The 17500-nt window shown below is 32.3% G+C and overlaps 1 protein-coding gene across 1 annotated transcript in view; it reads right to left on the bottom strand.

Annotated features, from left to right (window-relative positions):
- LOC134839764 (bromodomain-containing protein DDB_G0280777-like) overlaps positions 1-9395 on the bottom strand; it is a 35516-nt gene extending 26121 nt beyond the window's left edge. The window contains 1 exon segment of the mRNA XM_063855386.1: positions 9195-9395. Within this exon segment, the coding sequence (XP_063711456.1) occupies positions 9195-9395 (201 nt within the window).
- Between the last annotated feature and the right edge of the window lie 8105 nt (positions 9396-17500).

The following is a 17500-nucleotide window of genomic DNA, read 5'->3' as shown; positions in this document are numbered from 1 at the left end:
AAAAATTGTAAATGTCTTCCTCAAGGTTCCCTTGTTTAGTTGCTACAGTAAACTTTTTAAGCAAAAATACAACATTTGGGATCAATAACTGTCACTTTTCGGGAAAAATAATTACTTTTTTAAGATTTTCCGTAGAAATATTCTATGTTTTAGGGTTATTCTTGCTTTCTGCTTAATGCTTATTTTCGTCGTTGAACACGTTTTGGAAGAAAATTTAGTCAGAACTGGAGAATTTAGGAGGAATATAGTATCAATTAAACGAACAATTTGCTGGCAGAGATGAAATTAGAACTGATTCCGTCTGGTTAATACGATAAAAATTGTAAATGTCTTCCTCAAGGTTCCCTTGTTTAATTGCTACAGTAAGCTATTTAAACAAAAATACAATTTTTGGGATCAATAACTGTCCATTTTCTTGAAAAAAAAATTATTTTCTCAAGTTTTTCGGTAGAAATGTTCTATGTTTTAAGGTTATTCTTGCTTTCTGCTTAATACATATTTTCGCTATTGAACACCTTTTGCAAAAAAATTTAGTCAAAACTAGAGAGTTTAGGACAAATATGGTATCAATTGAATGAACAATTTGCTGGCAGAGATGAAATTAGAACTGGTACCGTCTGATTATTTTTGATAAAAATTGTAAATGTCTTCCTTAAGGTTCCTTTGTTCAGTTGCTACCATAAACTATTTAAGTAAAAATACAACTTTTGGGATCAATAACTATCACTTTTCTTGCAAAATATTAATTAACAAAAGTTTTTTATTCTTAATTTGTAACAAAAATTTTCTCAAAAATACCCAAGTGAGAAAAAACTGGTGCTAGTTAAGGCAATCAAAAACAAATGTAAAAAAAATGAGAATAAAAAGTCCAATTTTAAGATTTAAGAACAAATTGGGAGCAGCTCTATTAGTTATAATTTGAACATCTCCGGAAATACGCAAGGGAACCTAGTTCCTAACATCTACAATATAAAAACTTCTAAAAAAGCGAGTCTCAAAAAATTGATTTAGCAAAGCAATTCAAGGTGCAAACAGGAACAATTGTGTAATTTTCCAATTTTTATTAAGAAAAAAAATCTATATAGTAAAAATGTAGTAATGTATTGTATATAGTGTTGAATATTGTATGTAGTATTGTGTATGTATGTAGTTTTGTGTATTGTATATAGCAACGAAATGTAGATGTTGAAAGAAAGTTTTTGATTTATGATTTATGTATCTTCTTCTAAAAGATGTCGAATTGGGTTTCCTTCACAAAAGTTATCCTCAAAACATTTGATCTTTCATAAAAAGTACCTAATATATCAAGTGATAACAATTTTTTTAAATGAATTACGCATGAATATAAGACTTTGAGAATTTTTATGTCGGATTTTTTCTCAATGTATACTTTATAAGCTAAATTTTAGTAAAATTATCTCAAAACTACTAAGGAATAAATTGAATTTCTATCTCATTTTAGCATTTTCTCAGTTTCTGCTTCATCTACTATCTACCAAACGAATCCAATTTGAGCAAATTTTTACTTGAAAAATGAATTTTAGATGAAAAAATGTATCGTTTCAACAAACGTTCAACAATACGAAGCTGAATTAATACCATAAATCCTTTACTAAAAGCATTTAAAGGATTTTCTCAACCTCATAACTGTATAAAGCTGTTTTGAATCTGAATTTCTATTTTAGACTAAAATTTTAGTTGGAATGATGTATATCATTATCTTGAAACTTTCAAAGTTTAGTAAAACATACATTTTTTCCAGGTCATTTATCAATTTCTTTTCTGAAATCATAAAAAAAAAACAATAAAAAACCATAATTTTTAATAAGTCAAACCACATTATCTGCTAAAAAAGCTCTACTCTATGAAAACTTTTACAAGCACTAAACAAGGAAAACTTTAAAATAGTAACTACAAAAAACCTTTCAATTAGTTGATGTTTTCCAAAAATCCAAGATTTACAATTTTTAGGCGAATACTTAAATACTCATTAGCATTTGTTATGCACTTTACTACAAATTTATCACAACTAAGTCTCCGCAAGCTTGCAACCAAGGGAGTTTTTACTGTTGATTAAAGGTTTTCGGATCGAGTTACATGGAAAGTTTCACGACAATTTGAACTCGCTTTTTGCTGTCTTTAACATCAATCAAAACCTTTGAATAAAAAAATAAATGACAATTCAGGTAATAATGAAAACACTGTATAATTTCTGACTAGATTTGTTACTAATGCTTAGACTTTTCAGATTCAGTAAAAACTAATAATCATAGTAATTTCTACGTTGTTTTTTTTAAAAATTAAAAATTTTACCTTCTCTTGAAGCGTGTTTGGAGACTGCTGAGCACATAATTTAACATTATGTTGACAATGCTTCTTCTTGAAATGATTAGTGAGTTCCTCGCTGCTGTAAGTATAAAAGTTACAGTTAGAACATTTCAAAACACCACAGGTTCTACGATGAATTGATGCGTCTTTACGTGTGTGTTCTCTGCCCCATTTAAGACATGCAACTCTTTAGTTTCTATTCAGTGACGGCATCTCAATAGTAAAGAAAAATTAAATGGGAGACTTAAAATGTACCAAATTTTTAGATAAAAGAGTTGTATAGACTCAAAAAATGAATAAAAGTGAATAAAAACAGCAAACTTATTAACCAATTGTTTTTAACGTGAAAGAAAATCAGAATGGATATGCAGTCATCCAATCTAACCAGAGAGTTTTCAAAAGTATCAACCAATCAGAATCGAGCATTCATTATATGGAATTTTTTTTTTTTGATATCAACCAATCAGAATCGAGCTTCAATAGTCATGGAATTTTAAACAAATTTAATGTCAACCAATCAGAATTGAGCTTCAATAGTCATGGAATTTTCAACTAATTTTTTGTCAGCCAATCAGTATTGAGCTCTACTTCTCATGACATTTTCAACAATTTTGATATCGTTTGTAGTTATTGAGGATTTCTTCACAGGCAGTGTTTGTCGTAATAACCAATCAGAATGAAGTTACTTTAAGAATAATCAATCTTTTATCATTTTTAAAGTATTTTGTAGTAACAATCACCGTAAATAATTTTTCCTTATTTAGAGTCTAATTAGTTTTAAGGAAAATCAAATTAAAGAACCTCAAATTAAGACAGAAAAAAATTGAAAACCACCAATGAAATTCAAAAAATCGAAAAAAATAATGATAATGTTTTCAACTAAATATATTCTTGTTTGTAATTTTGTTAAATTGAGGCAAAATTTAACTAAATTCTGATAAAAACAGTAATCAAATAAATTTATCTGTAATTTCATAAACAAATACTGGAAAATCATATGATAATTGGTTAGTGTTTTATGTCAATTTCAATTAATTTGTATGTTTTGTCTGACTTCTCCTCAGATATTATAGCTCTAAATATACACTTTAGTGAGAAAAAATAGTTTTGAACCAATAATATCTCAATTACCAAACATGCAAAACATCACAAAGCTTTACTGAGGTTTACAATTATCAACAAACATAAAGTATCCCAATATTTGGGACAGTTCTTTGAATTCATTCAAAGTATAGTTGACATATGCAACTTGCTTCAAATCTTCATTTTCTTTTGCAGTGAAGAGTCGAATCTGAATGAAGGGTGGGTTGCTCACGTTGTACTTCTTGATTGTGACACACACCCTCCTCATGTTGTACGTTGCCATTTCATATACTCTATTACAGATGTCGAGCTCCTGATCCATAGTTGAATCTCTGCCAGATTTGGCTTCATATATAGGTACGAGTCCGAGATTTTCAGCATTGTGAATAACAGTATTCCGTATTGCGGATATTGCTTCGCCTTCTATTTCACTAAGATAGACTTGTTGAGACTTTTCAAATTGTCCGAAATCATTTATTTTTAATATTTGAAAGCACGGTTCCAAGCTAATTTTCCCCTTGTAGGATTTTTGGAACCAAACAAATCTCCCAATTTTTTTTTGATTTTTTGAAAATTCAATATAGTTGGGACTATCAGCTTTTCTCGAGTACGTTTTGAAGAACAAACTGATTAGATGAGGAGAAATTAGATGAGGAGAGAAATGATTTTGAGATTGAATGAAAATGGAAGTAAGCGGTATGAGTCATCGCGATTTCCATATATGGAAGTAGTACCAAATAAGAAAGGGTTTCTCTACATGGAAATTGCGTAGGTGTTACTACTACTATATAACTCCACACTTTTCTGCAAAAATCATTTTTCCCAATGGCAGCTGCTATGTGTCAAGCTCTTCCCAGCTTTTATTCAGATTACAACAGTAAATCATTGTTTATTTTTGTTTCCAACGAATTTTACGAAAAATACATAGTAGCCCAAGAATTTTGCGTGTCTACTCATAGTTTTTTCTGTTCCTTGGAAAAATGCAAATTTCATATAATTTTAATTGGAACATCTCTGAGCCAAAATCTTCAGAGATTCGATAAATATCAAAACATAAATCAAAAAATTGATTGTCTTTACATTTTGTACAAGCACAGATTCTTTTCGAGTAGTGTCACATCAAGTGGGGAAGGCTTCAATCAGCTTAGTTGTAGAGTTCAGCAAAATTTACGATGGAAAGGAGCAGAAAAAACACCAAACGTATCAAGGAAACGACTTGTTCGCAAAAAGTTCAAAAAACATTATCTAAGTTCTAATCAAAAACTTGCAACTACGCAAACTCTTGGCTCAGCATTTTTAGACAGATTTCGAAAAATACAAATTTCAAAGTATGAATCTGATTTGTTCAAAATAATTGATGGTTTTATTGATGGTTATGGTTCTGTAAATAGTGAGCGTGTCAATTTTTCTATTAATTTTTGATTATTTCCTCATAAAAATCTAGTCAAGGTTAATTAATTTTCAATTCAACTGTTTTCAACGAACAAATGTATGTTACTTTTTTTTACAAGATGCAAAAAAATCAATCATCTTATAACAAAAGAGCGTATTTTACAGAAAGTTTTTACAAAACGCAAATTTTTTCATATTTTTAAATGTATACATTTGCAAAACCTAACTTCTTTTTTCTTATTGTTTAGAAATTATCAGTTTTGATGACTTGGAGTACTTTTCCGTATCTTAATACACCGTTTTTCTGATGTTTTTGATTTAGATACGTGCAAAAGTAGATTTTTCACAAATTAAACTTAAAACAAAGAAATTCTTAAACATTAATTTTTAGCATTGCAAGAAAAACTTGTTACGGTTTTCTTTAAAATGCGAAAAAATACATTGAAAGTTTTCCTAATTTGCGAGATATTTTTTGATTTTGTAACAAACATGCAAAAAATTTTGATATCAAAATTTATTTTTTTTGATATCAACCAATCAGAATTGAGCATCAATAGTCATGGAATTTTAAACAAATTTGATGTCAACCAATCAGAATTGAGCTTCAATAGTCATGGAATTTTCAACTAATTTTTTGTCAGCCAATCAGAATTGAGCTCTACTTCTCATGAATTTTTCAACAATTTTGATATCGTTTGTAGTTATTGAGGATTTCTTCACAGGCAGTGTTTGTCGTAATAACCAATCAGAATGAAGTTACTTTAAGAATAATCAATCTTTTATCATTTTTAAAGTATTTTGTAGTAACAATCACCGTAAATAATTTTTCCTTATTTAGAGTCTAATTAGTTTTAAGGAAAATCATGTAGCCGGTCAGAACCTCAAATTAAGACAGAAAAAAAATGAAAACAACCAATGAAATTCAAAAAATCGAAAAAAATAATGATAATGTTTTCAACTAAATATATTCTTGTTTGTAATTTTGTTAAATTGAGGCAAAATTTAACTAAATTTTGATGAAAACCGTAATCAAATAAGTTTATCTGTAATTTCATAAGCAAATACTGGAAAATCATTTGATAATTTGATAGTGTTTTATGACAATTTCGATTAATTTGTATGTTTTGTCTGACTTCTCCTCAGATATTATAGCTCTAAATATACACTTTAGTGAGAAAAAATAGTTTTGAACCAATAATATCTCAATTACCAAACATGCAAAACATCACAAAGCTTTACTGAGGTTTACAATTATCAACAAACATAAAGTATCCCAATATATGGGACAGTTCTTTGAATTCATTCAAAGTAAAGTTGACATATGCAACTTGCTTCAAGTCTTCATTTTCTTTTGCAGTGAAGAGTCGAATCTGAATGAAGGGTGGGTTGCTCACGTTGTACTTCTTGATTGTGACACACACCCTCCTCATGTTGTACGTTGCTATTTCATATACTCTATTACAGATGTCGAGCTCCTGATCCATAGTTGAATCTCTGCCAGATTTGGCTTCATATATAGGTACGAGTCCAAGATTTTCAGCATCGTGAATATCAGTATTCCGTATTGCGGATATTGCTTCGCCTTCTATTTCACTAAGATAGACTTGTTGAGACTTTTCAAATTGTCCGAAATCATTTATTTTTAATATTTGAAAGCACGGTTCCAAGCTAATTTTCCCCTTGTAGGATTTTTGGAACCAAACAAATCTCCCAATTTTTTTTTGATTTTTTGAAAATTCAATATAGTTGGGACTATCAGCTTTTCTCGAGTACGTTTTGAAGAACAAACTGATTAGATGAGGAGAGAAATGATTCTGAGATTGAATGAAAATGGAAGTAAGCGGTATGAGTCATCGCGATTTCCATATATGGAAGTAGTACCAAATAAGGAAGGGTTTCTCTACATGGAAACTGCGTAGGTGTTACTACTACTATATAACTCCACAATTTTCTGCAAAAATTATTTTTCCCAATGGCAGCTGCTATGTGTCAAGCTCTTCGCAGCTTTTATTCAAATTACAACAGTAAATCATTGTTTTTTTTTTGTTTCCAACGAATTTTACGAAAAATACATAGTAGCCCAAGAATTTTGCGTGTCTACTCATAATTCTTTCTGTTCCTTGGAAAATTGCAAATTTCATATAATTTTATTTGGAACATCTCTTAGCCAAAATTTTCAGAGATTAAATAAATATCAAAACATAAATTGATTGTCTTTACATTTTGTACAAGCACAGATTCTTTTCGAGTATTGTCACATCAAGTGGGGAAGGCTTCAATCAGCTTAGTTATAGAGTTCAGCAAAATTTACGATGGAAAGGAGCAGAAAAAACACCAAACGTATCAAGGAAACGACTTGTTCGCAAAAAGTTCAAAAAACATTATCTAAGTTCTAATCAAAAACTTGCAACTACGCAAACTCTTGGCTCAGCATTTTTAGACAGATTTCGAAAAGTACAAATTTCAAAGTATGAATCTGATTTGTTCAAAATAATTGATGGTTTTATTGATGGTTATGGTTCTGTAAATAGTGAGCGTATCAATTTTTCTATTAATTTTTGATTATTTCTTCATAAAAATCTAGTCAAGGTTAATTAATTTTCAATTCAACTGTTTTCAACGAACAAATGTATACACTCGTGGAGCAAACAGTGAGAAAATTGATAGAAACAGCTGGACGATTGGTCGCTAATAGGAATGCGCCAGGTTCCGGGGTGACTGCGCCCTATGGAACAATAGATGATACGGACAGAGTACAGCTCTTCCAAGAGACGACGGCCAGAACGGGAGCTAGTAACACAATGTTACCAGCAAAGAGCTCTAAGGTCCCAGACTGGATGATACGGGAGATGCCGATGTTTGTATACATTTGCAAAACCTAACTTCTTTTTTCTTATTGTTTAGAAATTATCAGTTTTGATGACTTCGAGTGCTTGCCGTATCTTAATACACCGTTTTTCTGATGTTTTTGGTTTAGATACGTGCAAAAGTAGATTTTTCACTAATTAAACTTAAAACAAAGAAATTCTTAAACATTAATTTTTAGCATTGCAAGAAAATCTTGTTACGGTTTTCTTTAAAATGCGAAAAAATACATTGAAAATTTTCCTAATTTGCGAGATATTTTTTGATTTTGTAACAAACATGCAAAAAAATTATGAAAATTTTTGCATGTTGCAAAATTTGTAAAGATTTTTTTTTAAATATGCAAAAATTTTTGAGAAAATTTTTTGCACGATGCAATTTTTTTCATGAATTTTCAAAAAATATATGCAAAAACTAAATTTCTTTTTCTTATGCAAATGCGAAAATTGCAAAAATTTATTGTAAAAAACTTGTTAAATTAAATCCAAAATTTTTTTTTAATTGATCACTTTGAGTGCTAATCCCTATCTTAATACATTGTTTTTCCGATATATTTGATCAATCTACATGCAGAAAAGAGATTTCGTTTTGATCAAAACTAAAACAAAGATTTTCATTTACTTTAATTATTAACAGTGCAAGAAATCCCTCTTTCAGTTTTCTTTAAAACGCGAAAAAATACATTGAAAGTTTTCTTAATTTGCGAGATATTTTTTGATTTTGTAACAAACATGCAAAAAATTTAGGAAAATTTTTGCATGTTGCAAAATTTGTAAAGTTTTTTTTAAATATGCAAAATTTTTTGAGAAAATTTTTTGCACGATGCAATTTTTCTCATGAATTTTCAAAAAAAATATGCAAAAACCAAACTTCTTTTTTCTTATGCAAATGCGAAAAATGCAAAGTTTTATTGTAAAAAACTTGTTAAATAAATGCTAAAATTTTTTCTTAATTGATCACTTTGAGTGCTAATCCCTATCTTAATACATTATTTTTCCAATATATTTGATTAATCTACATGCAAAAAAGAGATTTCTTTTTGATCAAAATTAAAACAAAGATTTTCATTTACTTTATTTGTTAACAGTGCAAGAAAACCTTCTTTCAGTTTTCTTTAAAATGCGAAAATATTTAAATAAGTTTTCTTAATTTGCGAGATTTTCTTTGATTTTTTAACAAGTATGCAAAAAAATTATGAAAATTTTTGCATGGTGCAAATATTAATGTAAGTTTTTAACATGCTTGCAAAAATTGGTTTAATTTTTTGCCATCTTTCTAACAAAATTCTATAAAGGTATTTACCAGATGCATAATTAGTTTCATTTTTAACAAAGTTGTACCATTGAAATTTCTTAATAAACTTTCCTATGATCTCTTTTTTCCCATCTCTTGAAAATAAATTTACTAGATGCAAAGAAAATAAATTACAAAGGACAAGACAGTAACCAATTTATTTACAAATCAAAGAATTGTCGAGCAGCTGAAGAATTTTGCAAGTTCTCAATGGAGCGCAAAGCCGGTCTTGCCTCCATCACTGGTGGTTGTCTTGGTGGTTCGCTGACTGGAGTTCTTCGCTCAGAGAACCCATCATCTTCTTCGATCGTAATTGGGTTGTCCACAGGTCCCTCTTCCCAAGGAAAGAAGAAATCATCGAATGGTTGAGCCACATATCTAGAGTCAGGAGTTTCGGGGTATTTCATTCCCACATGCTCGGCCACTTCCTCCATCATTTGCAATTCTCCAAGTTAAATCGCTGTAGGGGGTACTTGCGTTATATGATGTTCGTTGAAATCCCTGCGCATCACCTCCACCATATGCCAGACTTGGATTGGGATGTCCATTCGTGCCAGAAAAACTCCACAAACTGTTTCTCGCACTTGGATTTGTACTGAATCAGCCGAAAATTTCACCAAGAACATAAGGTTGTTGTTTTGTACTGAGAAGATCATTTTGAGCAATAAGTTGAGTTAATGAGTAAAAACAAAATTTACAGTTGAGAGGGAGAAACTTGACGGTGATTAAGTTGAAATTAATGTATTTAGAGCTGAGAAAGGAGGAAGTTGACGGTAATTAAACTGAAAATAAAATGAATTTTAGTTAAGAGAGAGGGTACTTTCAACTGGAATGTGTGGGTTTAACCAATCAGAATGGATTTTCCTTATTTGGATTGTAGTCGTATCCAATCAGATTTTAGTTTCATTTTATGGAATTCTTATAGAAAACTCGTGTCCAATTGGAAACAAAGCTCCATTTTACACATTGTCGTTTCCAATCACAAAAATGTTCATTTCTGTTCAAGTTGTCGTATCCAATCAGACAATGATTTACCTTTTAAGGACTTTAGTTTTCCAAATAAGTAAAAATATACACAAAAGCAATTGCAAAAATAAATGATCAAAAGTTGTTTGAAGTAAAAATCAAGAAATATTGCCAATTTAAGTAACAAAAGAAGGAAAATAAAAAAAAGTAGCATCTCTGCATGTCTTCTCATCAAGTTAATTGAATTTTTTGTATATAATTGATGAGAAATTGCTGATTTTTGAGTGGATAGTCAAGTTCTTTGCTTTTGATGTAGATTTGAGACGATAATTCAAAATTGATGAGTTTTCAAAGCAAATCTCTGGAAATCTGATTCCAAACCTGATCATGCAAGATTTAAAACTTTGAAAATCTTTTAAAAAAATGGAGGAATAAAGAACTTTGCTGGGGAGTTTTGACAAAATTGGGAGTTGGGTAAGGAATAAAAAGAGTCTTTGAAATATTATCGTACGATTTTTTGATTAACTTCAAGTTTCCTAAAATAAATAAAAATTCGTTTCTTGTCAGGTGTAACTCAGCAGTAAGTTTATAATTTTGATACGCAATATGTGGATCAAAAATAAACTCTTTGATTGAGTAAGTTTCCCTAAAGAGACCTTTACTTAGTCGGAGAACTCTGTTTTGGACAACATAAACATCCAAAAAATTATGAAAAAAGTAAGAATCTACGTCTATCTCATCAATAAGGAAATCACACGGAATATTTTCTTTTTTCTTGTAGAGTAATTCGAGGAAGTTCAAATGCTTTTTATTTGACATTCTTCAAAACTAAATATATCGGATCCAAAGTTATGTCAAGAAACTGCTTAGTTCTGATTGGTTTTAAAATTTTTCTGGAAAACTGTAGAAATTTCGAAGGAATGACTTAGGCGATGACGTAGGCGATGACGTCATTACCATAAAAGGAATGTTGCGTGGGTGGTTACGTCACTTCTATTTAGAGAATGACGTCCTTACCATAAAACGATAATTGCGTAGGCGTCATTGATAGTATAAATACACTTATTTTATTGGGTTAAATCATTCATTTGGTTTGCCAATCAGAAACAGTCAATTAAATTTTACTTCAAATTTTACCTTTCGTTACTTCACAAAAAGAAAAAAGTAAGTATTTTCATTCAATTGGTAATTTAAGTTTTTAAATTTGGAACATTTCAAAAGTCCAAATTAATTTTAGATAATGCCTGCCTTTAACCGAAACGAGAAACTAAAGTGTGGAGACTGTGGAAATATGTATGCTCGTCAAAACACAGCTCGACATTGAAAGAGATGTGCTAAAGGAGTTATTTCTTGTCCGGATTGTAAGTATTCCACTTACAATCAGCAAGAAATGAACTATCATATGGCCAAGAAGCATGCTCAGCCAAGTTTGAAGCAGTCGACGGTTTATCCTTCTTGTGAACAAGAGTTCCCAACTTAATACTCTCTCCAACAACATCAGAGAAAAGAACATGGATCAAAACAACGGAAACCCACTGATACGGTGGCCGACTTGAACAAGATTGTGGAGGAAGAAGGGAAGAAGGGTAAGATGGTGAAAAACTAAAGGAGGAGCTTAGTGCTTGTCAACATTTTCTGGTGAATACGGAGATGGAAAATGGAAGACATAAGGTATTTAACTTTCAAATTTCTAACTTAGACACTAAAATAATCAATGAGAAACTTGAAGAAGTCTTCAACAAGCTCGATTCTTTGCGTGGAGTTTCTGTAGAAGACTTACCTGTTGTCGAGGAAATTGTGCAAAGAAACATTGTTATGTCCAATTTCGATATCCAAGAAGGAGAATATGTAGGAGAACTTGCTCGGCGAAGTATCGGAAGATTCGACAAAACAGTCAAATTACGGAGGTTTAACAATCATAACATTCATACAAATGATATTGATCTTTCTTCAAGTGTTTCCGGTGTCCTAGTTATGACACTTTTTTTTTTAAAATCCGACAATTTTAACAAACTTCTTCTGAGATGCAAGGACCGAGTGAAATATATTTACCCAAAGAACGTCTATGAACTTCGCAAAACCTTGTTTGAAAAGCTAGAAGGATTCAGTCTTCCAGTTTCTGAAGACAACAAGCTTTTTTTAATAATCTAGCAGTTTTCGACTTTGAATCGATTTGTGTTCCTACAGAGGAACTAAAAGAGACGCAAACTACTACCTGGATTGGAAACCATGTCCCCATTTCAGTCTCTATATCATCAAATCTTATTGATGAACCCATCTTTTTGTACAACAAGGATCCACAGAACTTGATTTTTGATTTTGTAAGCAAACTCGAGCTGTTGGCTGAGAAAATTAGGCTGGAGATGAGAACAAAATTTCAAGATATTGAAGTAGTTGTCAGTGAAAAAATAAAAAAGATGTTTGATCAGCTAAACGAACGTGGTAGATATTTTTCAAGTAACAAATTCGAGTACAAAGACGAATGCATTGAAGATTCGGAAGAAGCAGATATGTCAAAACAATTCTTGCGAATTCAGAAAAATCAACTCATTGATTTGAAACAACATCTGGAGAGATATGTAAATACTTTACCTGTTTTTGGATTTAACAGCGGTAGATATGATTTAAATTTGATCAATTCCTACCTAATCCCCTATTTGATTCGCGATAAAGAACAAGAAACATCCGTCATCAAAAAAGCAAATGACTTTATATCTTTCAAGTTTGGAGATGTACGATTTCTCGACATAATGAAGTTTCTGGGAGGGGCAACTACTCTGGACTCTCAAAGCCTATAAAGCTAGCGAAACCAAAGAACTCTTTCCCTATGAGTGGTTTGATAAACCAGAGAAACTTGACTTTCCTGAATTGCCAACTTATGAAGCCTTTTTCAGTAAACTTAGAAACAACAATCCTCTAGACAAAGACTTCATTGATTATGAGACGCTTAGAAAAAGTGGGTTTGACGAACAACAGGCACTGAAAAAGCTTCAAATCAAAACGGTTCCTCCATCTGGCTTGTATAATTACAATTACTTACAAGAGACTTGGAAGAAAAATGGAATGACAGTGTTCAAAGACTTTTTGAAGTGGTACAACAACAAAGATGTAGTTCTAACCCTTGAGGCAATGATGCAAAAAATGATTCAGTTTTATCATAACAAGGGGATAGATATGTTAAAACTTGGATGCACACTTCCAAATCTAGCAAACATATGTCTACACAAATCTACAAATTACAAGTTTAATCCATTTTGCGAAAGTGATAAAGATTTGTGTGAAAAAAATAGAGAGGACATGACTGGTGGACCTTCCATTGTTTTCACTCGAGAAGCTGTAGTTGATGAAACATACAGCAGAAATTCATCAAATGTTTGTAAATCAATCGTTGGAATTGATGCAAGCCAGCTTTACCTTTTCTCAATGTGTCAAGATATGCCAACAGGACTGTACACGAGATGGGAGTTTGACACTAAAATGCAGAAATTCAAGGCTAGACATAATCGAACTCGCAACTTTGAGAATATGGTCATGTCTTTCTATCAAGAATCAAGACCAGAATGTAAAATTGAGAGCTTTTTTACATCTGGAAAGCATAAAAAAATCGACTGTTTTAATGTTGATGGTTACTGCGATCACTGTAAAACAGTATTCGAAGCAATGGGATGTTACTACCAATTCTGTTCCTGTCAAGATGCTCGTCCCTACTTTACAGAACAGGATATTGAGCAAGGGAACAAGAAGAGAGAGATGGATGATATGCGACGAGAATACATTAAAGAGAAGGGATACAAAGTGGAAGAATTATGGGAGTGTGACTGGTGGGAAAGTTTCAAAACCAATAACAAGATCAAAAATCACGTCAGAACCCATTTTCCCTATACAAGACCTCTTTCAACAGACTCCCTTCTAGCAAAAATAAATAATGGATCTCTTTTTGGCTACGTTCAGTGCGACTTAATTGTTCCAGATGAGCTAAAATCAAAATTTGCCAATTTTCCTCCAATTTTCAAAAACACTGAGGTTGGAAGAAACGATATTGGAGACTACAAAAAAAACTATGCAATCGAGAACGACATGTTGAAGCATCCTCAGAGAATGCTGATATCTTGTTTCAAGCTAGAAAATGGAACAGTTATAACTCCTCTGTACAACTTTTATATGGAACTTGGATTGCAGTGCACCAAAATTTACCGTTTTGTTCAATATTCTCCTCGGAAATGTTTTAATATTTTCGTTCAGTCAATGGATGATTCTAGAAGAGAAGGAGATGAAAACCCTTTGTCAGGAGTTGTAGCAGAAACAATGAAACTTTTGCGTAATTCTTTGTATGGATATCAGATCATGGATAGATCGAGATTACAATCACAAAATATCTGAACGATAAAAAAAAACCCATAAGGCAATCAATGAACCACTGTGTAAGAAACTTAACACAGTTGAGAAGGACTTATATGAGGTGGAGTTATTGAAATCAACCATTGAGCACCGAGAACCCATCATTGTTGGTTTTTTCATACTTCAGTATGCAAAACTGAGAATGTTGGAACTCTACTATAACTTCTTTGACAAGTTCTGTGATGTGAATAAATTTGAAGAGTTGGAGATGGACACAGACTCTGGACTCCTTTCTCAAAGCCTATAAAGCTAGCGAAACCAAAGGATTCTTTCCCTATGTGTGGTTTGATAAACCAGACAAACTTGACTTTCCTGAATTGCCACCGTATGAAGGCTTTTTCAGTAAACTTAGAAACAACAATCCTCTAGACAAAGACTTCATTGATTATGAGAAGCTTAGAAAAAGTGGGTTTGACAAACAACAGGCGCTGAAAAAGCTTCAAAGCAATACGGTTCCTCCATCTGGCTTGTATAATTACAATTACTTACAAGAGACTTGGAAGAAAAATGGAATGACAGTGTTCAAAGACTTTTTGAAGTGGTACAACAACAAAGATGTAGTTCTAACCCTTGAGGTAATGATGCAAAATATGATTCAGTTTTATCATAACAAGGGGATATATATGTTAAAACTTGGATGCACACTTCCAAATCTAGCAAACATACGTCTACACAAATCTACAAATTACAAGTTTAAACCATTTTGCGAAAGTGATAAAGACTTGTGTGAAAAAATTACAGAAGACATGACTGGTGGACCTTCCATTGTTTTCACTCGAAACGCTGTAGTTGATGAAACATACAGCAGAAATTTATCAAATGTTTGTAAGTCAATCGTTGGAATTGATGCAAGCCAGCTTTACCGTTTCTGAATGTGTCAAGATATGCCAACAGGACTGTACACGAGATGGGAATTTGACACTGAAATGCAGAAGTTCAAGGCTAGACATAATCGAACTAGCAACTTTGAGAATATGGTCATGTCTTTCTATCAAGAATCAAGACCAGAATGTAAAATTGAGAGCTTTTTTTACATCTGGAAAACATAAAAAAATCGACTGTTTTAATGTTGATGGTTACTGCGATCACTGTAAAACAGTATTCGAAGCAATGGGATGTTACTACCAATTCTGTTCCTGTCAAGATGCTCGTCCCTACTTTACAGAACAGGATATTGAGCAAGGGAACAAGAAGAGAGAGATGGATGATATGCGACGAGAATACATTAAAGAGAAGGGATACAAAGTGGAAGAATTATGGGAGTGTGACTGGTGGGAAAGTTTCAAAACCAATGACAAGATAAAAAATCACGTCAAAACCCATTTTCCCTATAAAAGACCTCTTTCAACAGACTCCCTTCTAGCAAAAATAAATGATGGATCTCTTTTTTGCTACGTTCAGTGCGACTTAATTGTTCCAGATGAGCTAAAATCAAAATTTGCCAATTTTCCTCCAATTTTCAAAAACACTGAGGTTGGAAGAAACGATATTGGAGACTACAAGAAAAACTATGCAATCGAGAACGACATGTTGAAGCATCCTCAGAGAATGCTGATATCTAGTTTCAAGCTAGAAAATGGAACAGTTATAACTCCTCTGTACAACTTTTATATGGAACTTGGATTGCAGTGCACCAAAATTTACCGTTTTGTTCAATATTCTCCTCGGAAATGCTTTAATATTTTCGTTCAGTCAGTGGATGATGCTAGAAGAGAAGGAGATGAAAACCCTTTGTCAGGAGTTGAAGCAGAAACAATGAAACTTTTGCGTAATTCTTCGTATGGATATCAGATCATGGATAGATCGAGATTTACAATCACAAAATATCTGAACGATAAAAAACCCATAAGGCAATCAATGAACCACTGTGTAAGAAACTTAACACAGTTGAGAAGGACTTATATGAGGTGGAGTTATTGAAATCAACCATTGAGCACCGAGAACCCATCATTGTTGGTTTTTTCATACTTCAGTATGCAAAACTGAGAATGTTGGAACTCTACTATAACTTCTTTGACAAGTTCTGTGATGTGAATAAATTTGAAGAGTTGGAGATGGACACATACTCTGGACTCCTTTCTCAAAGCCTATAAAGCTAGCGAAACCAAAGGATTCTTTCCCTATGTGTGGTTTGATAAACCAGACAAACTTGACTTTCCTGAATTGCCACCGTATGAAGCCTTTTTCAGTAAACTTAGAAACAACAATCCTCTAGACAAAGACTTCATTGATTATGAGAAGCTTAGAAAAAGTGGGTTTGACGATCAACAGGTACTGAAAAAGCTTCAAATCAATACGGTTCCTCCATCTGGCTTGTATAATTACAATTACTTACAAGAGACTTGGAAGAAAAATGGAATGACAGTGTTCAAAGACATTTTGAAGTGGTACAACAACAAAGATGTAGTTCTAACCCTTGAGGCAATGATGCAAAATATGATTCAGTTTTATCATAACAAGGGGATAGATATGTTAAAACTTGGATGCACACTTCCAAATCTAGCAAACATATGTCTACACAAATCTACAAATTACAAGTTTAAACCATTTTGCGAAAGTGATAAAGACTTGTGTGAAAAAATTACAGAGGACATGACTGGTGGACCTTCCATTGTTTTCACTCGAAAAGCTGTAGTTGATGAAACATACAGCAGCAATTTATCAAATGTTTGTAAATCAATCGTTGGAATTGATGCAAGCCAGCTTTACCGTTTCTGAATGTGTCAAGATATGCCAACAGGACTGTACACGAGATGGGAATTTGACACTGAAATGCGGAAATTCAAGGCTAGACATAATCGAACTCGCAACTTTGAGAATATGGTCACGTCTTTCTATCAAGAATCAAGACCAGAATGTAAAATTGAGAGCTTTCTTACATCTGGAAAACAGAAAAAAATCGACTGTTTTAATGTTGATGGTTACTGCGATCATTGTGAAACAGTATTCGAAGCAATGGGATGTTACTATCAATTCTGTTCCTGTCAAGAAGTTCGTCCCTACTTAACAGAACAGGATATTGAGCGAGGGAACAAGAAGAGAGAGATGGATGACATGCGACGAGAACACATTAAAGAGAAGGGATACAAAGTGGAAGAAATGTGGGAGTGTGACTGGTGGGAAAGTTTCAAAACCACTGACAAGATAAAAAATCACGTCAAAACCCATTTTCCCT

This window comes from Symsagittifera roscoffensis, chromosome 2, assembly GCF_963678635.1.
Source record: "Symsagittifera roscoffensis chromosome 2, txSymRosc1.1, whole genome shotgun sequence".
NCBI classification, from domain to species: domain Eukaryota; kingdom Metazoa; phylum Xenacoelomorpha; order Acoela; family Convolutidae; genus Symsagittifera; species Symsagittifera roscoffensis.
Note: the sequence above shows the minus strand (reverse complement) of the source record. Positions and strands in the feature narration are given on the sequence as shown.